The sequence below is a fragment of the Equus caballus genome, chromosome 28 (genome assembly GCF_041296265.1).
Source record: "Equus caballus isolate H_3958 breed thoroughbred chromosome 28, TB-T2T, whole genome shotgun sequence".
Lineage (NCBI taxonomy): Eukaryota > Metazoa > Chordata > Mammalia > Perissodactyla > Equidae > Equus > Equus caballus.
In genome coordinates this window covers 48328917-48353966 of record NC_091711.1, presented here as the reverse complement: position 1 = coordinate 48353966, position 25050 = coordinate 48328917, and the positions used below count along the sequence as shown (strand labels likewise).

Here is a 25050-nt window from a genome sequence, read left to right as displayed (position 1 = left end):
CATCCTCCTGCAGGTCCTGGCCCGCAACTGCCATGAGGACGCTCCTCGGCCTCCTGGAGGGTCTGCGACCCCGTGGTCATCAATACCATGGCTCTCCTGAGGGAGGGAGCACTGGAAATACACGCCCCCCCCCCCCATGTGAGCGAGTGCTGTCTTCTCTCCACATCTTCCACTCGGAATTCTGAAGCTGTAACGGATCTACAGAGGCCCAGATGTCCAGCACGGCAAAGACCTTAGCGAAGGGCATTTGCGGAGGCCTCTCATGAAGCAAGAGGAAGGAACCAGGGGCTGTGGCCAGAGGCTGAGCACGAGCATCTGAGGCCACCTCGCCCCGCTTCTACACACTGAGCCCAGCTCGGTCTCTGCAAAGCTTGGCTTTGGATGGTGGTAGTGTCTTTCTTTCTGTCTTTGTAAATCAGAGATGTCCAAGAGATTCTTCAATGTCTTTGCTAGTTGCCTCTTTACCAAAGATCACTGAAGTCCGCGGTGAGGCACATTTAGGGAGGTCTGCTAGTGTAAGGCTGGGCCCAGGGATGCGGCGGCCAGCTGAGAGGGGGCTGGAAGTCACGTAGTGGAATCAAGCCCAGTGTGCACAGACATCCTGCTCAGTAACTTAGAAATGACCTTATCCAACCCCTCCTCCACAGATGGGGAAACTGATGACATGACAGAAAGAAGCTTGGTTCAATTAACAAAAAGGAAACTTTGAGAGTGACCTATAAGCTGGACCAAGTGGTTCAAGAAACTTCCGTCATGGCAGCTTGGCCAAAGGGAAGAGGCAGTCTCAACAGAACCGTGTGCGCCTTCTGGGCTGTCACGGGGCGGGCGGGGACTCCAGAGTCCACTCACCTCCCTCTTCATGCAAGCTTTTAATAACCCTCCACTTCTCCTCCGGACTCCCAACCGTCATCCCTCCACCAGCAAGAATTTATTAACAGTCTCCACTGCTCACAGGCACCTGTGGGCACTGAGGGTCCTCAGACGAGCAGGACGTGCTTCTCACCTCTGAGGACCACATGGTGTGCGTGTGTGTGTCTGCAGGCGAACATGTGAGTGAGCAGAGGGACAGAGGCGAGTACACGGGAATCCCAGCACCGTGGGCTGCTGCGGCGTCCAGATGCAGGTCAGGATCTCACCTCCTTAACGTGGGAATTCACCCAAGTGAAAAACCACGTGGACCACATGTTGAGAGGACGTGGCAAATTTAAAAAACGCTCAAACAAGAAAATAAAAATATCCATAATTCTAGTAACCAAAACTAAATAATGCTAACACTGTGATTTGCTTCTGTCCATATAAATTTTTTCTGTGCATATAACACAATCAAAATCCAGATCATTTTACATGTATATAAGCACATAAATGTATTTTATGCATATGTACATATGCAGATGTGTCATGTACATATGTAGATGTATTTTACATGCACGTACATATGCAGATAGAGCATGTGTATTTTGTGTGTATGTGTAGACGACGTATGCATTTTATCTGCATGTACGTATGTAGACATGTGAGCATTTTTATGTATATACACATGCGCATGTTATACATACACATGTATGCAGATGTGTTGTTTATATATACACATATATAGATGTATAACGTATTTTGGTGTATGTATGTGTATAGACGCATGTAATTTCAGATCATGCTTTTCCCCCACATAAAAATATACTGAGAGCATTTCCCACATCAGGAACTATTATTTGAAGATATGATTTTGGTGGTTAGAAAATATTCCAGCAAGCAAGGCACCAGAACCTAGGGAACTGTTCTCCTAACATGGGATATTTAGGCTGTTGACAACTGGCTTTCCCACAATTATAAACAATGGGAACTACTGGATCAAAGGTGAGGTTCTTAACATCAATTACTAAGAGCTTTCCAGAAAGATTATACCCCCTGTAGGAATGGAGGAGCATGCTTGTTTTATGCCAATGTAGTCAATTTCAAGGAAGTGCATTTTTAAGAGCATTGCTGATTTAACAGAGAGCATCTGTTTTAATGTTCAGTTCGTTATTAATGATTGGAAGACACATTTACGTTTACCGGACAGCTGCACAAATCCTTCTGTGGATTGTCTGCTCTGACTGTCCGTTTTCCACGAGGGCATTTTCTTTTCATTAGTTATTTGTGTGAGTTCTTTGTATACTAAAGACATATGCTTTGATCTGATCTGTGAGAGAGAATTCTTTTTCTGTTTTTCAGCTGACCGTTAATTTTGTTTATATAGTTTCAGACATAGAGACACTTACAACTTGAAGGTTGTGCTTAAAATGAGTCACTCTGGAGACAGCTGATGTTTTCTCGGGTTAGGCACCTGGGCTGTGGCCATTTTAAATTACTGTTTTAGTGTGGAGTATTCCAGTAACAAAAGTAATATAAATTCTAGCGCCAAATGAGTGGGAGGGTGAGTGTGTGGTTGGGAATTGAATTCTCAGGGGAGACTTTCTTTCATTCTTGTTCCACTCATAGCCACATCTCAGACCAGCAAGGACCCGCGCACCCAGGTCTATCTGCTTCAGTCGGCTTGCTTGGGTTCAGGGGTCCCGACTTAGGCAAAGGGTTTCTGACTCAGCCTCCACCTGCTCAGGCTCTGGCTTTTCTCCTCCGCGCGGCGCCAGGCTGTTTACACGCGGCTGGGCTCCTCGGCGGGAACTAGCAGACGCCTGCAGGGCAAACACCAGCTCTGGTGCTACTTTACCTGCTGCAGAGTCCACGTGCTTAGCAAATCTACTTTTAATGTCCGCGGGGTATGTGTGTGTGTGTGTGCACGTGCGTGCGTGCACCCGTGCGAGTGTACTGTATGCGGGAGGACGAGGGAGCATTTACTGCAGAAAGAGAAGCATGTTGTGGGTTTAAATGGGACCATCCCTAGTGCTTCCCTAGGTACTGGTGGTGGTTGATTTGAGGTATTTGTTAGCATGTCAAGATAAGCATTATTTCTACTTTAATAAAAGTAGGGATGATTCTTCTTTCTATTAAACTCAGGGAAAGCTACCGAATCTCTTAAGATATCATGTGCCGCAATGCCGATAGTTTATTGCAAGGCTGTCACAGCAACAGTGAGCAGGGAAGAGTTAACACAGCAGACGTGACTTTCCAGGGGCCTGACTGCAGGGCTGACCCTGGCTGGCATCTGGAACCTGGCTCTTGAAGTGTCCCCTAAGTGATAACATTGTGCTTCCACGCCAGCCTGCTCAGATTCATGACTCACGGTGAACACCTGCTTTCCTTCTGGGATCTGGAATTCTGAAGGGCAGAGGGTATCTCCGTGACCTTTCCTCAATAAAAATCTTGGCTCCGGGTATCTACCAGGCTTCCTGGGCAGAAACGAGGTGCCACATCCACTGCTGGAGGAGGGCGTGCTCTGCCTGCCTCCTGTGGGGGGGCATAAGGAGCCTGGGCCCGGATTCCTCCACACTGCTCCACGGGCACCTTCCCCTCACTGGCCTGGCTATGGACTCCTGCTGTGTTGTGGTGACGAATCTTAGCCGTGAGGACCATATGCTGAGGCCCGTGAGCCCCTCTAATGAAGCCCTGCACAAGTGGAACCTCCAACACGAACAGATTTTGTAAACAGTAAACCGATTCAAAATTCTTGGGGTAGAATATATTTTTATGGAACATTTTTATTTAATATATTAATGGATTAAATTTGGTGGTACTTTATTGAAGATATCTTATTTATACTGTAAGTGAAATTCGGTTTTATAGGTGCTGCCTTTCATATTACTAAGTAGTTACCTCCTCTATCCCGGGTCAGGCACAGCGCCAGGGGCTGAGCGAGCCTGGTGAGCACACCAGTGTCCCTGACCGCACGGTGCTTCATACACACGTCTCTCTCTCCATGTGGAAGGACAAGCAGACAGACAGACACAGACACTACTCACATAAAAGTCATTCACTAAGACTGAGACAGGGGCTGGCCCCGTGGCCTACTGGTTGAGTTTGGCATGCTCTGCTTCAGCAGCCCGGGTTCACGGCTTCAGATCCCGGGCGCAGACGCACATCACTCATCAGCCATGCTGTGGTGGCATTCCACATATAAAGTAGAGGAAGATGGGCATGGATGTTAGCTCAGGGCGAATCCTCCTCAGCAAAAGAAAAAAAAAGAGAGAGACAGACAGACAGAGACAGGCCCACGTAAAGTAAGTGCCCAGGTGTCTAGCTCAGGAAAGAGAAGGCCAAGTTTTCCATTTCTCTCTACAGTTGGGTAGGTTACACAGGTAAAGGTTTTTTGAAAGTTTGAAAGAACTCACTGGTTAAGACATTTTCTGGCCTTAGAACCCTATTTAAAAGTAAAACTTTTGACAATGTTGGAATTTATCCCCAAATTATGGGTCCATTCAGGTTTTTCAATCTCATCTTGAGGCAATTTTGGAATTTTCTATTCTCCCAAAATCTACAGTATGTCCCTCCTTCCCAGCGTGGAGGAGGAACACTGCTTTCACTTGCTCACCTCAGCCCCACTCACTGAAGGGCGGCCTATTTACTGACATCTTTAAATGCCTCTCTAAGATGCACTTAACAATTTTACTTAACTCAGTTTTCTAATTCAGTCATTTATTTTTACTCATTAATTACTTTATCATCTTCATCATATGTGGACTATTTTTCCATATCTAACGTCTCGAGTTAAATGATTAGTTTTCTTTTTTTTCATGTTTTTAAATAATAAAAGGATTCTGGCTGTGAATTAGTTTACAAGCCCAACACGGGCCACATTCTATGTTTTTTACTATCATTCCATATCTACAAGATCACTTCCATTTTGACCCACATATTTTGATGAGGGCTCTCTAATTCCCAGATGCTTGATTGTTCAGTTTTAACTTTATTATTATCTAGTTTTAAAGGATTATGCTCAGCAAATACAGTCCATATTATTCCACTTTTTTACATTTTGACAATTTTTTTCACAGTTTTTTTTTTTCTTCTTCTTCGCCCCAAAGCCCCAGTACGTAGTTGTACAACCTAGTTGTAAGTCCTTCTAGCTCCTCTATGGGGGACGTCACCACAGCATGGCTTGATAAGCAGTGTGTAGGTCCGCGTTCAGGATCCAAACCTGTGAACCCCAGGCGCCAAAGCGGAGTGCAGGAACTTAACCACTCAGCCACAGGGCTGGCCCCAGATTTTGACAATCTTTATGGCCTAGGTCACAGATGATTAACAAATACTTAGAAATACTTAGAAAAAGGTGCATTCTGTTAGCACAATTCAAATTCCATCCTGAACTCTTAAGCCACCCCTAGTTTTTGCAACTCAGATTCATAATAACCTTATTTTTATCCTGACCAAATACGTGGGCAGTCTCCTCCTATGGCTGCTACATTCAACTTCTGTCTGTTTTGTAGTCTTAAATTCCAGCTTAATATACAGACAGAAGCGTGCACAAACAGGGACTTTCACGAAGCGAGATGTGGAGCACTGTGCCCCATTCCCAGAAGTTTCTGCCGACAATTTCTAACTGCAGAGGAGCTGCTCCCTGCACTCAGGTTGTGACCACAGTGTGAGGCTTCACATGTCCTCCTTCGAGTCCAACGGGAACAGGCCGACCTTGCTTTCTTCATGTCTGTGTCGTCTGCCCCATGGCGCACACCCTTCATCCAAATGTTTTACAGCTCCTTATATGCCAGTCGTCAGTCTTCCCACTCACTCACCTTTGAAGCTGCTCCTTCCCCCTCCTTCCTCCAGTCAGTCGCCACCCAGCTCTCCCTGAGGCCCTTGCTCCAGGCTTATGGTCCCACCTCCCTGAGGCCCTTCCACTGGGCACTGTGCTCCCTGTTCCTACCGGGTCCCACTGAGCAGTGATGTGAGATCTAAAGGAGACGAAGAGGAAGGTGCCTGGGCCAGCAGAGCAGGCCAGCACGCAAGGGGCCTTCTCACACCACCTACCAAGCCGCCGGGAGCTCTCGCCAGGATGCGGGGCGCACGGTGAGGCAGCCATGACCCATACACTGAGCATCCCTGCTGTGGCTGAACAGCGTTTGCAGACGAGGCCCCTCCACTGGGTCTCCCTGTGCCCACAGGCCTTCCGGGGCTGGCGGCCACCATGCACACACAGGAAGCCGTTTCTCCTGAGGAGGCTAGCCATTATCAACAAATACGCAGCAGTGGGTTAATTTATTGGACATATTTACAGACCTCTAAGCTCCTGAGGTCTCCACAGAGAAGGTCCATGGTTTCACTGGAAGTTCCATGCTCTGATCACCACAAATTAATCACTTTCTCTACTTTGAAAAACAAAACACTGTACACTGTCATCTCCTTTTGTGTCTAAAGGGACTTGCCATCTTCAAAATCAAAAACAACGACACCACCTCCCCTACCTCCACGTGGGTGGAGAATTTTCCAATTTCACAGAGCTTTTCTGCACCCACACGCTTCTGGGTCGCAGTCCCAGGAGCGGGCAGGCAGGGACGATCTGCCTGGGAGCTGCTCTCTCTGCCAAGGACCAGGGTGAGGGTGAACCAGGCTTTGGCAGCAGCAAAGGCCAGCTGTGAACAAGGCCAGGGCTGCAGTCAGACCCCTGTGTCCCGGGACGCCAAACTAAGAAGCTTAGACTTTGGGGAGATAAAATGGATATAATAATTTTCTAGGGTCACTTATTTTCAACTATTTGTAATGCTGCACTTACGAATCAGCCAGAGATCTCAGTAACACCAACACGGGAGCGTAACTCCGGCTCCTGTCGGTGAGGAGGCGTGTGCTCAGAAGGGGCATCTGATGCCCCGCAGACACATCCATCATTCTGACCAGGACTGGAGCATCGGCGACTGGAGTCTCAGCAATGGGAGCCACGGAGGTTTCTGAGCATGCCGGCCACGCAGAAGCCGACCCCCGGAAGGCGTATTCAGCCATGTGCCTGAGCTGGAGCGGATGCCCTCAGCTGCTCGTGAGGTGAGTTCCTCACCCTCTCTGGACCCAGAGTGCTCTTACTGTAAAATACCCCCCAGAGGGCGAGGACGAGGTGGAGTATGCCAGGTGCACCGCTAGGGCACATAAGACTTTGTACACAGGAAGTTCCTTCCACCCCAAAGACCCTACAAAATCTGGATAGAAAGAGGCAGGCGGAAGGGCAGAAGCCAGGCTGTGGGCGCCAAGACTCGGACCTCAGTGGCTGGCAGAGGCGGGGATGGAGGCTGGCGGAGGAGGCCCCATTTGGACACGCAGGGTGAGGCGCCTGTGGGGCCGACAGTCATGGAGCAGAGTTACCTGCACGAGGGATGGGATGAGCTCTGGCCGGGGGACAGTGAATCCTCAAGGAACAGAACAAAGCTCCCGGGCACCAGAGCTCAGGACAGGAGTGAGCGTCCACTCCAGAAGATGCCTCCCTCCATCCAGAGGACCCACGAGACGGCGGGCTCGGCAGGCCCTCGCGGACGCTCAGAGACCTGGATGGAACCAGAGCACGGCCTAGGCGAGTCTCAGAGGCAAGGCACACAGGAAAGAGGCAGCAGCCCAACCTCACTGCCTGCTCAAGTTTTGGGAATTGAGCTCATGGAGCAAAGCCCATCGCCCTCCCTCCCCAGCACCCACACCGCTGGGCCACGTTTAACACCAGGAGAGTCTCCGCCTTTCTTCTGGGAAGACTCTGTCCTCGGAAAACGATTCCATTCCTATAGAAATGACTTAAAGCAACACATTATTTCCCAAGGGGCAAATTACAACTCTGCAAAGAGTGAGGGCCCTTAAAGCCCTTCCGTGAATGTTCTACTGCTAGAGCTCAGGTTCGGGTCTCAGTCACTCAGGCTGTCTTCCACGGACACAGAATCATTTTCCTAAATGTCACAACCGCAGGTGCAATCCCTCCATGCTCACCAGGACTCCGAAGGTTCTTTATTTAATTTCTGTGTTCTCTTCTTATTTCCTTTCCCATTTAGTTCAATTCTCCACAACTGTGGTGTTCACAACACGCTCTCCAGCTGACCCCCACGATGTCGGCACGCGCGTGTTCCCAGTTTAGGAAAGGTCAGTCTTGAGCTCCCTCCCTGCCCCTCGCACTCTACAGGGCTCCTCAGGCTCCTGGCTGTGCTCGTCTCCTGGCCTCCGTCAACCTCATGGTAAGGGAGCAGGGCTCTGAGAAGGCCCGCGAAACGTTTAACCAGCTGCCCGTGTCGCCCCTCTCATTACACAGGGCAATGTGTCCAGTCAACAGCAAATACATTGGGTCTCTTAAAAAGTGTGATAAAAAGTGTGCTGCATCTTCCAAAGCCACCAGGAACGCTGTTGTGGGGTCAAGCCTGCCATGCTGCAGAGCCCGGGGCAGGCCCATCACATGGGCTCTTGTGTGAGGGGTGGGAAGACAAGAAGCCCAAAGCGCGTAGGTGCCAGGAGGGACAAGGGCCAACCCAACACTGATGTCCTGGCGGGCACCTCCCCAGCTCAGGTGCCCTTGTGTCCAGGGCTGCTTCTCCCTCTGACCTCCAGCCCAGGGGGAACCCAACCCTACTTCAGTCCCTTTGCTGCACTTCATAACAAGGAGAACACAACCTGCTCAGCACGCTCCTTGTGGCCATTGTGTGTCTGGTCTGACTTGAGCCACTGTGGGACAGGAACCCTGGCAGCAGGGTCCTTATTTGGGAAGCAGGTGAAAAGATGGAGGGCAGAGCAGCAAAACCCCTTGCCTAAGGTCACTCATTTGCTTACAGGTCTCTCTCCTCAACCAGACTCGAGAGCCAGAGGATGAGGGCCACTCCTCAGACATGTATGGCTTGGAGGCTGCCCAGAGTTGGCGCTCAAGAGCAACTTCTGGGACCACGACAAGCCTCTCGTCCTAGCACATTCTTGCACACAGCAACTCGTGGCTTCAGGGATTGACATCGCCCCTGAGCTCTTTCCTACCCACCGCCCCTGACCAGGCACGGCCCCCGGGAGCGCAGCAACGTCTGTCCGGGACCTCTAGGAAACAGTTTCCCCAACCAGAGAATCCCAGACATAACTGAGGCAGAGACACCCGAGATACTCGGTCAGCCTGAGTCTCTGGGGGACCCAGTCACCTCTACCACCTGTTCTCCAGGAGGCGCTCAGGGAGCTGGCCCAGGCACAGGTGGGCACACTGGCCACAGTCACACCATGGCTGGCCGCTGTGCACCAGGGAAGCTGGGCCCTTCTCCCTTCCAATAAACACCCAAGTCGGTCTGCAGGCCAGTGCCCGGCTCAGGCAGCACTGCTCTTCCGCACCTCCATGGACGAGAGAGCACGCTGTGGGGAAACCATGGTGCGCACGGCAGGGAGACCGTGGGTCTAGTCGCCTTCATTGTAGTCTACCTTACTCGGTAACATGGGCAAGCATCTGCCTCTCTCAGCACCTCGAGGGTCCCCAAGGCAAAGTGATGAGGGCGGGCCAGGTGGTCCAGGAGTACCCAGATCCAGCAGCCTCACACAAGCTTTGCATAAGCCCAAAGGGGCAGGGCAGGGTGGGTGCATTCTACCCATGTTACAGACAACGATCTGAGGCTGGAAGAGGCAAGGCAGGAGCAATAGCCAGCCGGGAACCTGGCTGCTGTACCAATGCTCTCAACGAGGCACACCTGAGCCCTGTGCCAACAAAAAGCGCAGGAACTGGAGTGAAAAAAATGACCTCATTTTCCCCATCCACCCAGGAATACCTCAGGGCACGTGGGCAGGCTGGCCACTAGGCTCTGCTCACCCAGAAGGAGGTCCTTCTCTTCCGGTCTCTCCTGGCGGCCGAGATGGAAAGCTACCGGGCAGTGCAGCAGGACTTGCTGCTCCCCACGGCCCTCGGCAGCTGGAGCAGGGATGCCTGGAGCCGTCTCGCAGGCATGGAGGCCGAGGAACGACAAGGCCAAGAGCTGCCCAGAGCCCCCACACTGTGACCAAGGGCCGCAGGGCCTCCTAGCCTGTCCTCACTTGAAAGATGAGGGCTCGAGGAGGTAAAGCGCCAGGACAGTGACGTCCCAGCCAGTCAGTGGCAGTGGTGGGTCCACGTCCCCACTGCTGGTGCTCCCTTTACAGCACCACAGGCGACCCACCCCCTCCCAGGGGCACTGGCCGAAGGTCTGCCCATCCAGCACCTTGGATAACGGTGGGTGTCACCTTGTGAAGGGGTCAACACCCACACAGTACTCAGGCCACTGCACAGAGGCACACTTGGGGGTGGGAACCTAGCCCACACTGAGCCCCTCGGTTGAGGACAGAGCCTCTGATGAATGGGTGCAAAGGTGGTTCTCCCACTAAGGCACTGAAGAAACTGTGGCTCAGAGAGACTAAGTAATGTGCCCAAGTCACACAGCTACCAAGTGGCCAGGAACCCAGGCTATCTGATCACTCGCCCAGCACCTTCTCTAACATAGCACAGCCAGCTGCCGTCAGGGGGCTTCTGGGAGCTGAGGCCCCACATCCCACCCCTCCAGGGCCACAGTGTTGGGGACACGCTGTGGCCAATCAGAAGTTTCTCCGGGGAGCCTGAGAAACAGCCACATGTAATAACGCATGGTGTCGGCAGGGCCGATGCCCACGTGACCACAGCCAGATTTGCTTCCTCAGCTTGACGAGCTTTCAAACAGCAGGAGGTCAGCGGTGAAACGCGGGCGGCGCGTCTCAAAGCTCTTCCACAAATAACCCCATGAACTGAAATTTAATAAACTTCTCCGAGTAGAAAATCAAATTCCGGTTCTTTTGAAAAGGCATTTACTTACTTGAAAATCTCTTTCTTCTAGTATTTCTTTCCTCCATCTCACGAGAAAAGCAGCGCAAACGTACAAGTGGAAGCGCGAGAAGCCCTCAGGTTCAGACTGCAAGAGAGAACACAACCAGAGACTTGAGCGCGGGCCGTCCACAGGGCGTCCACGGGGCTGCGCAGCTGCCTGCCACGGCCGCGGGGACGGGGGCAGGGGTCGGAGGGGACCAAAGCGGTGCTGCCTTACTCGTTTTTACTTCATGCCTTAATTTCAAAATTTTCATCTCATTAAAATAAACATGAATTTTTCTTTAAGTGCCAGCAGCCTGACAAACAGCAGGTGAAGAGCAGCCCAGGTTTTAGGCAAGTTCCTTTCTTCTCTCGCACAGATGATAGCCAACAATAACAAAAGGCAAATCCAGCGAGCACTAATTCTTCACCAGGGGCCGAGTCCACTCGTGCAACCACCATGGGAGGGAGGGAGTCTCAGTTCACAGGTGAGGAAACAAGAGCAGAAGCCAAGCTGTCTGCCCAGGCTGAATGGGAGGAGGGCAGCAGGGCAGCACCTGCCGGGGTCTGTCCCACACGGGCGTCCTTGCTCTCCCGGCGTTCCCAGGGAAGTGAGGCTGACCGAAGTCGTGGGGCAGGGAAGGACGCTGTGACACCCCGTCAAGTCACGATCCTGTACGTCTCCTCGTTGCGTCCAACACTCCCTCTCCGCCTCCTCCATCGCAGGTCACCCGGGGCTCAGCTCCCTTCCTCGGGGCTCACACACCCCTCCCTTCAGGAGCACCCTCCCCATGCTGCCGCCTTAGTTCAAACACACACTACACACCACCGACTTCTGATCCCAGCCTTCTCCAGACTCCAGCTCTCAGAGTGACGCCTTGACGACTGTGCCATCTCATGTGACACCTGCATGACTACTATCAATAGTTTACTAGGCAAATAAATAACAAGTATAATGTATAAGATGGTGACATGATCTGGGAAAAACAAGGCACTAAGAAGAGCAATGGGAAATACCAGGGACATTTGGGAGAGGGGGCTGTAATTTAAAAATGGTGGTCAGTCACCCAAGGTGACATTTAAACAAAGAGGGAAAGCCATATAGACATCTGTGGAGAAATGAAAGACCTTGAGGTTTGAGACTGTCTGGCACCTTCCAGAAACGGCAAGATCAGTGTGGCTGCAACAGAGAGAGAGGTGAGCCAAGCAGAAGCTGAGTTGAGGCCCACATCCTCAGGGCCTCCCTGGTCACTGGCTTGTCCTCATGACCACTGGAAGCTCTGAGCAGAGGAAAAACCTGTGCTTCCAAAGGATGCCTCTAGCTGGCACGTTGAGAAGAGACTTGGCCTTGGGCAAGGTGGGGAGAGGCAGACTGGGGAGAGAGGTTAGGAGGCCACAGAAACCATAAAACCAAGAAGTGGCAGTGACTGGGGCCAGGGGGGTAGCACTGAAGCTTGTGAGAAGAGGTCAAATTCTAGATGAATTCTGAACTTGAGTCAACAAAGTACACTGATGAATATGGGCGCTATGGGGTATGAGAGAAAGAGAAGAACCAAGGATAACACCAACATCTTTGGCCTGAACACCTGGAAGGATGAAGATTCCTAAGGTGAGGAGAGTTTAGTGGAAAAACCTGCAGGAGAATGTGTTTTGGTGGCAGGCTGTGAATTTGTTCTTGTGGACACGTTAAGCCTAAGACACCTGTTAGGCATCATGTGGAGACGGCAGGTAGGCAGTTGGACAGATGCATCCATAGTGCAGGAAGGTGGGTCTGTGGTCCAGCCCAGAAGCATACACTGAAGACTGAAGGCCCTAACAGGAGTATCCAGGGAGCCAGGAGGAAACACAGGAGAAGAGGAGACGCTGCAGAAGGGCCAAGTTGGGTCTGGGAGGTGACCCCTGGATTTGGCCACAGGGAGGTCACTGGCGAGCAGGAGGGCTGACCTGAGTGTGTGAGAGAGGATGGTAAGGAGAAAACTAGAGACGGGTGTATTTCGTTATCTTATTTCACTGGGCTGGCTGGAACCGTCATTAGTATGTTGAGCAGAACCGCTGACAGTGGAGCGGCATCCTTGCCTTCTACTTCCTGATTTAAAAGGGACCCTGTTTTCCACATTTCACTCCCGATAATGAAGTTTGTTTTGCTCCAGGCCTTTCGTGTAGACAACACATAACAGGTTAGAACAGTTCTCTTCTATTCCTAATTTACTAGAGTTCGTACCACGGATGCTTACAGAATTTCATCAGACGCTTTTCCTGCATCAATTGAGAGGATGATTGTTCTCCTTGAAATCTGTTAATGTGGTGAATTACATTAGTATAATAGTTTCTTTAATGTCATACCAAGCTTGTTTCCCAGATAAACTCAATTTGGTCACAATATATTATATTTTTTAATCATAGCTAGGCCTGTTCGCTAATCTTTCATTTAGGATTTCTGCGTTCACACTTGTGAGACTGGCCTTTCATTTTCCTTCTTGAATTGCCCCTGTCTGGTTTAAGTACGAAGGTAGTGTTTACTGCTTTTCCCCTCTTCTTCCACGCTCAGAGTCTGCACGAGACTGGGATATCTGTTTTTCCAATGTTTGCTAGACACGCCCGTAAAACAGGGGGGCCTGTTTTCCTTGTGGGAAGACCCGTATTCCCGATTCAATTTCTCTATGGGTATAAAATACTTCAGACCTTTTCAAATTTTGGAAGATTTTAATTTTTCTAGGAATTTGTCATCTAAGTTTTCAAATTTGTTCATGATATTCTGTTTTTCTTTGATCTCAGTTGCATTTGTAGTAATATCCTATTTGGGATTCTTAATACCACTTTTGTGTGGCTTTTCTCATTTTAGTTATTAATCATGCTTGAAATTTGTTAATTTCACGTCTGTTCAAAGAACCAACTTTCGATTCAGTTTTAGGTCTGCTGATCTTTTGTATTTCATTCACTTCTGCTGCTGTCTTTATTACGTCCTTTCTTCTAGTGACTTACTTTCTCTCTTTTTTATTGTCGATATTTTCTAACACCCAAAAGTAGAGTAGCTCCTACTTATTTTTAAATCAATCAGTTCTTCTTCTAACATAAGATAGACAATTAGCTCATAACGTTCGGCTTTTCTTCACTTCTGATATTAGCAAGCTTTTAAGGCTATAAATTTCCTTCTCTTAAGCCCCACTTCAGGGGCATTCCATAGTTTTAATGAATAGTCCCTTTATTATCCTTAAGTTCTAAGACTTTGCTCCTTTTTTATGGCTTCCTTGTTTGAATCATGGCTTACTTATCAGTATGTTTTTTAAAATCTATAAACACGTGGTTCATTTTTAACTTTGCTTTGTCTTCTCAGCTTTTTTTTGGTTATTGATTCATAACTTAACTGTGCTGTAACAGAATGTGATTTATATGATGTTGGTTCTTTTAAGTTTGTTTAGATTTGCTTTTTGGAGTAGGACACAAGCAGTTTTCACAAATGCTCCATAAGGCAGCACAGTTAAGAATCAAGAACACAAACCCTGGAGCCAGAGCGCCTGGGTTTAAGTCCTGGCTCTGCCACCTATTAGCTGGGTGACAGGGACAAGGAATCTGGCCTCCTTGTGCCTCAGTTTCCTCATCTGTAAAATGTTATGAAGATTAAATAAATTAAACAATGTAAAGCACTTAGAAAGCCTGGAACGTAGCAAACAGTATGTAATTGCCAGCTATTGTTCTTATTAGGTGCGTGTTAAAAGAGCATGTATGCTGGAGTTCTGGGATACAGGGTCCTCTACACGTCCATTAGATGAAGATAATCAACAGTGTTGGCCAAATCTCCTATAAATCCTTATTGGTTTTCTTGTCTGCTCATGATTTATCAACAACTGAGTGGTGTGTTAAAAATTCCCGTTACAAGAGTGGATTTGATTTCTCCTTTAGTTCTGCCAGTCTTTGTTTTCTCTATTTGAAAGCTATGTTGTTAGGTGCATACAAATTTAATGTTGTTTTATCTTCCTGGTGTACTGAACAATATTGCTCTCAATATATATGACCTCCTTTATCTCAGGTAATGCTTTTGCCTTAAAGTCTTTTGAGGAGGGGGCAGGGGTCTGGTAAGACCAAAACTACATGTCAACTTTTGTTGGATTATTCATTAGTTTTAAACAGCTTTGTTGAGGAATAACTAACATCCAGTAAACTCACATTATAATCTGACAGGTTTTGATATGTGTATCCTCCTGTGAACCCACCACCACACGCACCATAGTGAAGACGTCCATCGTCTGCAAAAATTCCACTCTATTCTCCATTTCATTTCACCTCTCTTTTCATATTTCCATCTCTCTGTCTCTCTGGGAGAAGTACTTCTTCAAAGCTCTCTTCCAGTTCATTAGTCATCTCTTCAACTGTTATCACAGTTCCTGCTAACCTCATCTAAATTTGAAACTTGGTTCTTTTTCCAGACCTGCCTTGTAAATTGTGATGGCTTCCCTTTCCTTCTTTCATCCCACACCACCCTTTTTATTATTTTAAACATATTAGACTTATCTTCCAGTGCATCTCAGAGAGCTCTGACATCTGTAGTCTCGTGGGTCTCCTTCTGCAGTCTGCTGTCTCTGCTGGTTCTTGCTCTTGGTGGCCTGCTTCCTTGTACTTCTGCCGTTTTCCCCCTGTGGAGCTGATAGTCCTTGGAACTTTTATCTGTTGGAATTTTTGATGCTGGATCAAAAGTGGTTTTCTTTGGGGGGAAAAAAATTGTATTTGCCTCTGCCAGAGCCTGAGGTCACTAGTATCCCAAGACTGCCTTAAACTAAATTTGGAGCTTGAAATTTCTCAGGACCAACTAGTAATGTGAATGGGGGCTCCAAACCCATGTGAATGTAGGGCTGTAGTTGGAAATTCTGAGGGGCCCAGACTTTTAAAGAATCCTTTTTCTTTAACTTCCGTGGCCAAGGGCAAGAAAGGCCAGCACTTGCTCCTGTTTAGTTTCTGAACAGTATCCCGGTTTTGTCTCCTGCCTGTGGCTCACTAAAACCAGGCTGAAGGCCCTAGAAACTAACTGGCAGACACCCCAGGGTGAACACCTGCTTGGATGCTGCTCCTCTACCTCTCTAGATTTACATTTGCTGTGTTTTCTGCTCTGTGGGAGTCTCTCTTCCTTTGCGGTTATGTTTTTAAAAGTACACAGGCATCCTTCAGTGTGTTCTGTGACAGGACTGGCCTTCTGGACACCAAGTCGACCACATTGCCAGAATGGAAAGCTCTGCCCTGTTTTTTTCCTTTAAATCAACCCACTTCTTTAACAACTTAAACGGATTTCTACTGTAGCTCAGCAGTACAGATTTGATGTGCTAGATACAGTTTTGCTAATATCCATTAAAAATATACATCACCATAAAAATTTAAAATATTTTTCTCTGCTGGAACTAAAATCAACTATCAATTCAAGCTCAGTGAAACGCCACTGAGGCCTCTGTACCGTGGACCACACTGATTTCCCCATCTGCACTCTAGCCCTCTCTAGCCCATCTTCAAACGGTAACCAGGACGCCCTTTCCAAATAAGTGGACTCCTATCACATCACAGAGCCATTTAAAGACATCGATTGCCTTTAGATACGTCCAGACACCTTCACATGACACTCAGTCCTCTGGCATCCTGGGCCCTGCCCCACCTGCCACCTCAGGGTGAACCCTCACAATTTCCCCCAAACACCAGGCCCTTTCAGCCTTACCCCTGCCCTTGCACCAGCTGCTGCTCCAGCAAGGAATGCTTCCCTGGTTTCTCAGCCAGATAAACCCTAATCATTCCTCAAGCTCTCTCCCTTTCTCCCAGGCAGTCGGGGGCCCAGCCCTTGCACCCACAAGCCTGGCTAGGTCTCTGTTGTCGCATTTGTTACACTGTCCTCTTTAATGCTCACTCGTTCTTTCTCCCACTGGCCTGGGAGCCTCTTCGCTCCAGGTCCGTGACCCCTTCTTTGTAATTCCTGCCCCAAGCCCCACAGGAGGATTAGAGACGGAATGAAATTACACACACACCGAAATCCACCAATTCAGGTTCCAGGAGCACAGGGGAACTGCCAGGCTGAATTAGTGGAAGCTTGACCCCGAGGATGTATCTAAAGAAACAGGCCTTTTCCTTTTAAACACTGAAGTTGGCTGAACAACATAGGGGAAACTTCAGGTCTTTAAGGGTGTAGGGGAGCCTGCCCTTGGGAATGCACGATTGGTGATTAGCTTTGCAAATGTGAGAGGGAAAGGGCTCCAGGGGTACTTAGGGATGTTCCAAAACAATGGGTTCTCTAAGGAATCCTGTTTACACTCTTAATTTGCTTAACAGCTTTTTATTTAACAGGAGAGAGTAGAGGTCAGCCTCAGGCCAGCCCTGGTACCCCCCCCCACTTGGAATTCATAGGCTGGGCTGTGAATTCTGCAGCCCCACAACATGTCTCCAACTGGCAAGCAGAATGCAGTACAAGCCACACTTTCACAGGAACACCACATGAGGAAAAAATGGAGTTTTACAGCTTCGTTCTTAAGTGGATTATTTGTCTTCGGTGACTTGGTAAATCATATTAAAATAGCAATTTAATAAATAAAAAATTCATATCATAATGGAAAATGGGCTTCTGCTTTAATGAAGCTTAACCTGAACAATAAATACCGTCATCGCAGTACAGGGTAGACCAGGAGGCCGAGTCTCAGCAGGGGCTGCCCACACACCACAGGCAGCTCACAGCCCGGCCCACTCAGGACAGAGGGGTTTCCCTCATCTTTGGGATCTGGCACATTCAATCGGGGTCTTCCCAATTAGGACCAAGTCAGCCAAGCTGACCAGCCATTTCCAAACCATCCCGGGGTGGTGCCCCTGAGCAAGGAGAACTCTCCAAGGGAAGAGATGTGACTTCCTGAAGCCCCCCTGGGGGGAGGCTGCTGGATGACCATGGTGCCAACCAACTGGGAAGCACAGCGCTGGGGGCCATTTCAGAGTGGTGTGCGGGGCCCCACTACAAGGCAGGCTCTGGGGAGGGTCCTGAACCCCAGTCCAGGCCTTCCAGCCGCCATTGCACCAGGCTTGACCTGTAAATCCTGACCTCCCAATTTTCCCGGGCTCCAGACTAGTTTGGGGAGGGAAAAGAGAGCCAGAGAGCTGGAAAGGCCACTGAGTGATTGCCCTTGGGGTTCCATGGCAGATGCAGTGGATGGGGTGGTTGGGGGCACAGAAGCTGATCTCCCCGCTCAGCCCCAGGGACAGGGGTCTTGAGCTGGTCAACTGCAAAACCATAAGCTGTTCCTTCCTTTTGCAGCAGAAATCCAAAGAGCCCAGACCAGGAAAGCACCATCGCATGTGTAGATTCTCCAGACTCAGGGAGTGGGGGGCTCAGTTGCCCTGCCTACTGAGGATCACCATGTAGTCTCTGGATATTGCTACACGAGGACAACTCTCCTCCACCTGGAGAGTCACAGTGCCGCAGAAAAAGCGACAGAGTCTGCAACAGTCACAGCACCCCTTCCCCTGTGATCCCGCCACCACTCAACTGAAAACCCCCAGACTGAGAGATTCAGCTCAAATTTTCCCTCCAGGCATTCAAGGCCCACCCCACCTAGCCAGCCTCCTCCCCAATGACTCTGCTGCACGTGACCCTCCACACTGGGCCTGTTCCTGCTCTCACCATTTGGACCCACAGCCCTGGGGCCAGAAACAGCACTAGAAACCCTGATGGCTCGGACCCTGATGGCTCCAGAAACCACAAGAGTCTGGCCTGGACGACCCTGGCTATGCCCCTCCTGTCCTCCCGGGCTTGGCTCCCTCATCCCACAGGCAGGGGCAGGGCAGCAGCAGCTGGGCACTGCACACGGAAGGTTCTGGTCCCTGGGTGCAGCCTTGACAAGTCCAGGGGCAGCACCTGACCGCTCCTCATGCCTGCAGGCTTCTCCCCACCATGATCAGAGGAGAGCTCACCCCAGTATTCTCCTTCCAGAACCTTCTGCACCTGTCCTCAGGGCACAGCTGTCTGCACGGACAGCATGTCACCAACGCTCATAACTCCCTGGGTCCATTCTCACCCCAACAAGGGCAGGACTGTCAGTAAAGGTGATGAGCAACAGGAGGGAACCCCCAGGACCTCCAGGCCACCTCCTCCGAGCGGCACCTGATGCCTCCCGAGGAGCACGACACACCTGTGAGGCGAAGCAGGTCAGCTCCTGCTGCACAAGGCCTGGTGAAGCACATCCAGTGCCCGTACTGTGGCCCCAGAGCGCACACGCCAGCTGGTGACATCAGGCCAACGGACAGCCAAAGTGAGGTCAGGGCTGCATCTGGACAGGCTGCACACTGGCCCTAATATTACCTCTTTGCAAGGCAAGTCTGTTAGCCAAGTCTCCCAACATGCTCACCCCAGAAAAGGGTCAGGATTCTGAGGACAGGGAATTCTAGGGGTCAGGGAGAAACACCGTTCCTGTAACTCATACCAATTTTAAAAATCATAAGGCCCTCTAGCTGAGGGAAAGACAGTTCATGTAAGAGCCCAGATGCACTTGGAAATGACCATTTAAAAGCCCTAATCCCATTCCAATTGGATCGGACAGTTGAAATCTCCAGATCCTGGTTTTTACTACCTCCAGTAAACTGTGTCTAATAACCAGGCAGCATACCATAAAACCTGCTCCAAAAGAGAGCTGCACCATGATGGAGCCCACGTGGCTCCTGGGAGACCCCTGACTTCAGTGGCCCGCCCCCTCCCTAGCAGAGATGAAAGGACATTCTGACAGGCCAAAACCCAAGGCAGGCAGGCAGCCTGTGGGTGTGTGGAGCCCATCCCTGCAGAACTTTCACTGGGGGAGAAAGATGGAGGCACCCAAGAATGCATCAAACCAAATATGGAAAAGATATAAAAGTTCTCTGAAAGACATAAAAAACACCCTAATTAAAGATACACTAGGTTAAAGGACTAACAGATTCAACATTGAAAAGATGTCAATTGCTTTACATTTTAATTTACAAATTTAATGTCTTTCTAATCAAAACTACAACCATGTTTTTTTGTGACCAGGAAGCTTATTCTAAAGTTTATATTGAAGAACAAAGGGCCAAGAATAGCAAGACAGACCCAAAGATTAAAAAATAAGGTGAAGACTTACATCAGACGTCAAGATATCTTGTGAAACTAATAAAGATCATGTGACCCAGGTCCAGGACAGAGAGGCGCGTGGAACAGAGAGATCAGACACAAGCCTGTACTGCCACGGGTGTTTATCCATAGCAGATGGGGGAGTACAGAGAGTGGGGGAAGGATGGATTATTCAATAAATGGTAACTGAGACAACTGGCTATCCATATGGAAAAATCAAAATTAGATCCCTGCCTCACGCCCTACACAAAGCCAAATTCAAGGTGGATTAGAAAGTAACATACAAACACAAAACCCTAAAGCATAAATTTTAAAAATCAATAAACTTGACTACATAAAAACTTAAAACTTACATGTGACAAGACACTATAATTAAGATGAATATACAAGTCATAGACTAGTAAAGGACGTTTGCAGTGCATATATGACTGATAAAGGATTAGTATCCAGAATACACAGATTTTAAAATCCCGCTGATAACCAATAAGAAAAAGACAGACTATCTAGTAAAAACATGGGCAAAGGATGTGAATGGACCTTAAGTGGTCAGTAAAACTAGGAAAGGCTACTCACACTCACTGGTAACCAGGGATGGGCAGTGCAAAATGAGTGAAAGTGGGATGTCAGTTCTCAGTTTTCAGATGGGCAAACACTAGAAATTACGAGGAATGCAGACTACAGGACAGGATATGAGCTGAAAGAAATTCTGCATGTGCTGGTGGGGGAGGGGATGCAGCCACTTTGGAGAGCACCTTGGTAATATCTAGATGTTTGCATCCTATAGCCCAGAAATTTCTTTCTTAAGCTTAAGGAGCAAGTCCTACATGCAGGTATACGGAGATGTGTACAAAGAACGCTAGATTGAGCATTATTTGTAATTTCAAAAAACTTAGAAACCAATGTCTTTCAACAGAAGAATGGATGAATTACAGAATATTCATACAATGTAAAACTACAAAGTATGAGAACAAATGAATACAGCTATATCCATCAAAATGAATAAATATTAAAATATAAAGTTGAATAAAAAAGCATGTTGTAAAAGAATACTTAAGCGTGATGCCATTTATAAAATGTTTCCGAATATTTACTATGAGACTACACATTGTGGATACATGTATGTGTGGAAAACACTAAAGCGTGTTTAGAAATGATAAAAACCAAATTCAAGGTAGGGCCAACCTCTGGAGAGGAAGGAAGGAAGCTTCAACGGTATATGGAAAATTTGATTTCTGAGTAAGAAATAAAAGATCTGAAGCAAAAATGAAAAAACTTTTAGACTTGACAAAGCTGGGTACTAAGTACCCAGGCATTCATTAGATTATCATCTCCACTATTCTGTATATTTAAGATTTTTCATAACTAAAAAAAATGAAAAAGACCGGGGACTAATTTGAAATGGTCTTTCTCAGAGTCACCAAGAGAGCTGTCTGTTGGGAGGACCACAGATCCATGTGGCTCCAGCCCAGCCAGCGAATCCATCCAGCCTCAGCCCCTCCTTGTCCTTCAGACTATGTGGCAGCAGGTACTCCCCGTCCTTGGATTCTGACTTCCATGACCTTGGGTGACCCCCGCTCAGCATCTTCTCCGACCTAGGAGTCCACAGGCACAGCAGGCGTGAGGCAGGCCCTAACTGCTTCTGTCCCTCCCTTGACCTTCCTTCAAGGCTCTTGCCCCAGTCCTTCACCGAGCAAGGTTGTTCCCATGTTTGCTCTCTTACAAAGCGGCCCTGATTGTCAAGAGAAGCTCAAAGGATGAGCAACATGACCCGAGTTATCCTGGGGCCACCTCTGCCTCTCCTTCACTCACAGTTTGGAAGCAGAAGATAAATCCAGATGCCTCCTAACATTCTGAGTTTTCTTAAAACTACATTTCAGGTTCTGCAGTGAATCTAGTTTCGCTAATAAAATGACAAAATCAAAGTTCAAAATGACTACAGATTAACTCAATGCAAATTACATATGACATACACTTTTTAAAATGTAGGAAATAAGGCAAAGAAACAGTTTTCCTTCTATTTTTTATAAGAGAGAAATTGTGATAAAAGGAACAATTTTTCACCTTTAATTGTATCATTAAGCTTTCCTTATAATTTTTGGCACTGAAATAAAAATGAATGGCCTTCTGGCGTCAGGAGATTTTCCTGTGTGTATGTATTTATGTAGATGAATTTTTGAGGCCATTCAAATGACAAGAATTGTTTCCCATTCTTTGTGCAGATTCAAGTGCACCAACTTCAGCTGTGCAAGCAAAATCTTTGCTATGATTTCCTTTGAAATATTCATCACCAGGCCATTGCATTACACAATTACCTACCAGGAATGCAGAGCACAGCCATTTTAAAATTCACACCGACATCCCCATGTTTGGGGCATGGGCTAGTAATGGAACTGTAAATCACGTTTCATTATGCAGCCAGATCCTGAAGCATAAACGAGCCTGGTGCTCATCCAGCTGGCCGCAAAGGGACTGATCGATTATCTCTACGCCAACCTCTATTATCTTTTGCCAGATACTTATTGGCATGTGTCTGTCCACGTCTGAGAACATTCCAAATGGTTAAATGACAAAGGTCACAGCCAATCCAATCCAGTCTGTGAGTCACTAGGTGGAAGCTTATCTCCACAGCCTTGGGAGGGCCAATCTGGGAAAGGGAGGTGACCCACAGGCTGCTCCTGGTTCTGGAATTTTGGCTGTTGCTCTAATGTATCAGTAATTCTGAACCGAAATGAACATTTTAAAGCTAAGTAGTATAAGAGAAAAACATAAAATAATAATAAATACTGAAATGTTTTTAAAATTGCTAGTGACTGTTCATTTGACATACTAGTCAGGGTTCTCTGGAGAAACAGAGCCAACAGGACATTCAGTTCACACACAGAGACAGAGAGAGAGATTGATTGATTGATTTTAAGGAAGTGGCTCACACAACGGTGGAGACTTAGAGAGTCTAAGGTCTGATGAGGAAGGCCAGCAGTGGGACCCAGGAAGAGCTGATGTCGCAGGTGGAGGCTGAAGGCCGTCTGGAGGCAGAATTCCTTCTTGCTCAGGGTGCGGTCAGCTTTTGTTCTATCCAGCCCATCAACTGACCCTGACCAGATGGGGACCACCGCATCATGGACAGCAATCTGCTTTATTCAAAGTCCATCGATTTAAATGTTAATCTCATCCAAGAACACCCTCACGGAAACATCCAGAGTAACGCTGACCAAATAGCTGGGTATGGGGCCCAGCCAGCCTGACACATAAAACCAACCGTCACAGTGGATGGCCGCTCAGATCATGATCCACCTTCGACGAGGAAAGGTGATCTCCAGTGCTGTATTCCTAGGTCCTTTTACATGCTGAACAACTGGTTTAAATACTCAATTAATTAACAAAAAAATCAACACTCCCCTAGGAGTTACAAACTCCTGTGACTCACAGAGGAGTTTTCCCCCGAGGATGGATAGTCAGAAGGAGTTCTGGAAATGGAATAAAGCAGGGGCATCATCTTCCCCCTAGTTAGCACCTGCTCCCTATAATACACTTCTGCTACTGGTCCTTAAGGGAGGAGTTGATCCTTAAATGCAAAAAAGGCACACCAGCAAAACCAGTTAAGAGTCAAACAACAATAACCTTGATTTACATATTTTGGCATGAGTCTCAGGGCAGACTGGTCCCCCTCACAGGCACTCGGAGCCGACTGTGTGTGACTGAGTCCACTGGAGCACAGGCCTCCTGCCACCACCAAGAGACGGGGGGATGTTTGCAACACCAGTTCACATCACAGGTATCACACTGCCCACAAATGCCTGTCTCCTTTATGGATGAAATCAAAGACATCCTTTAATGCTGCTCTGTGAAAACTTCATGAATTATACAAGCTCTGAAGGACTGTGGGGGCCAGAGCAGCCGTTAAACTGCAAGAGGGATTAACTGTGCCACCACGCTCAGCTGCCCTTGTGGGGCCCCTCCCATTTCCCGAATTTAAACCCTGCACACCTGATGACCCGGCGTTTGCCTAAGACCATGCATCACTGTCTGGTCTACGAGTACCACTCTAGGGGTATTTTTGCTCCCCTGTCCAAACTGATAAACTCTACTGTTCTTTAAATTTTGTCAAGGACGTTCCTGGCAAATTAAAAGGAAAGAGATCTTGCTGTGGGTCCTGATTATTTTTCTTTGAAGCAAGAAATGACATCACACCAGTGAACAGCTCAAAGCCCCGGTTCTCTCTGTAGACTGAATTTAGCCAAAAGAGCATCAAGGTCAGAGAAGGAGCGAGTGAGTGCAGCTCTCGGGGAACAAACCAATTTTCCACCCCCAGCCCCGTGGTGACTCGGTGGCACCCGTGTAAGTTGGTGGGCCGCATGTGTGCCTGTCCACAGGCTGAGACCATGGAGCACTAGGGAGGCACATGCGGCTCGGATGTGGCCTCACTTCCCGCCTGTCTGGTGACAGGTGATGGGGAGCTGTTCCCCTCCTCCACTCCAGGTCCCAATCCGGCCTCGTAAGCGACTCTCCTGAGGCTCCTTCCTGCTCTCAAGGCCTTGGAGCCCCTTGCTTCTGCCTCCATCTCCCCAGGCACTCCCTCCTCTGAGGCCTCTCTTTGCTCAGGCTCGGGGCTGCTGCAGCGTCTCCCCAAACCGCTCCCTCGCTGTGCTCTGTGCTGTATCCCCCACGACATACCCGGACACGTGTGTATACCACACTCCTTAGTTCACTTGTTGTCCCCCATGAGCTCCCTTCCCCACAAGGAGAATGCCTCATGCTCCTGCACCCTCCCATGTTTAGCACAGACACAGGCCCCCACTGACGCCCACTGCCACCCTGAGAGGGCAGGGCACTGAGGCCAGACTGGGCCTGGTTCCAACTCCCTTGTGTGTGACACTGGGCGAGCTCCCGAGCGCTCAGCTAGAAGCCAGCAATGGCAGTACTGGCTCTCCAGTGTGCATGACAGTACGAGTGAGAGATGAGCCTAAGGGCACAGCATGGAGCCCTGGACTCCCCACAGGTGGTTAAGAGAATGATGAAGCCAACGACACCCTAGTACGTTTTTCACCGTCAGCACCAATCGGAAAACTCTTGAAAAGAGACAGACAGCTGACCTCCATGTGCATCTCAATGTCCTCCAGTGGAGAGGGAGCGTTCAGCTGGACAAGCTCTCAAGGCCTTGGGACTCAGAGCCCAGGGCTCCGGGGTCTGCATTTCAAGGGCAGCGCTTTGAGGAGCTGGGAGCGGCCTGCTGGGTGCGTGTGCCATGAGGGAAAGAGACAGGAGTCCACATGCAAAAAGGTCGTTTCTGGATACCTGCCTCTAT

At 48.7% G+C, this 25050-nt stretch overlaps 1 protein-coding gene across 15 annotated transcripts in view; it reads right to left on the bottom strand.

Moving 5' to 3' along the window:
* TBC1D22A (TBC1 domain family member 22A) overlaps nt 1-25050 on the bottom strand; it is a 342685-nt gene that overhangs the window by 42035 nt on the left and 275600 nt on the right. For 12 of the 15 annotated variants that reach the window (XR_011433576.1, XR_011433577.1, XR_011433574.1 and 9 more), the window contains one exon: nt 10668-10763. The exons of 2 other annotated variants lie outside the window; for them this stretch is intronic. Coding sequence is in view for 7 of the 13 variants with exons in the window: in XM_023631094.2 (XP_023486862.1) it covers nt 10668-10763 (96 nt within the window). In the remaining 6 variants the exon portion in view is untranslated. Of the gene's footprint in view, nt 1-10667; nt 10764-25050 lie in introns of those variants that run through there. One more of the 15 variants, XM_070254069.1, reaches the window with a different exon arrangement.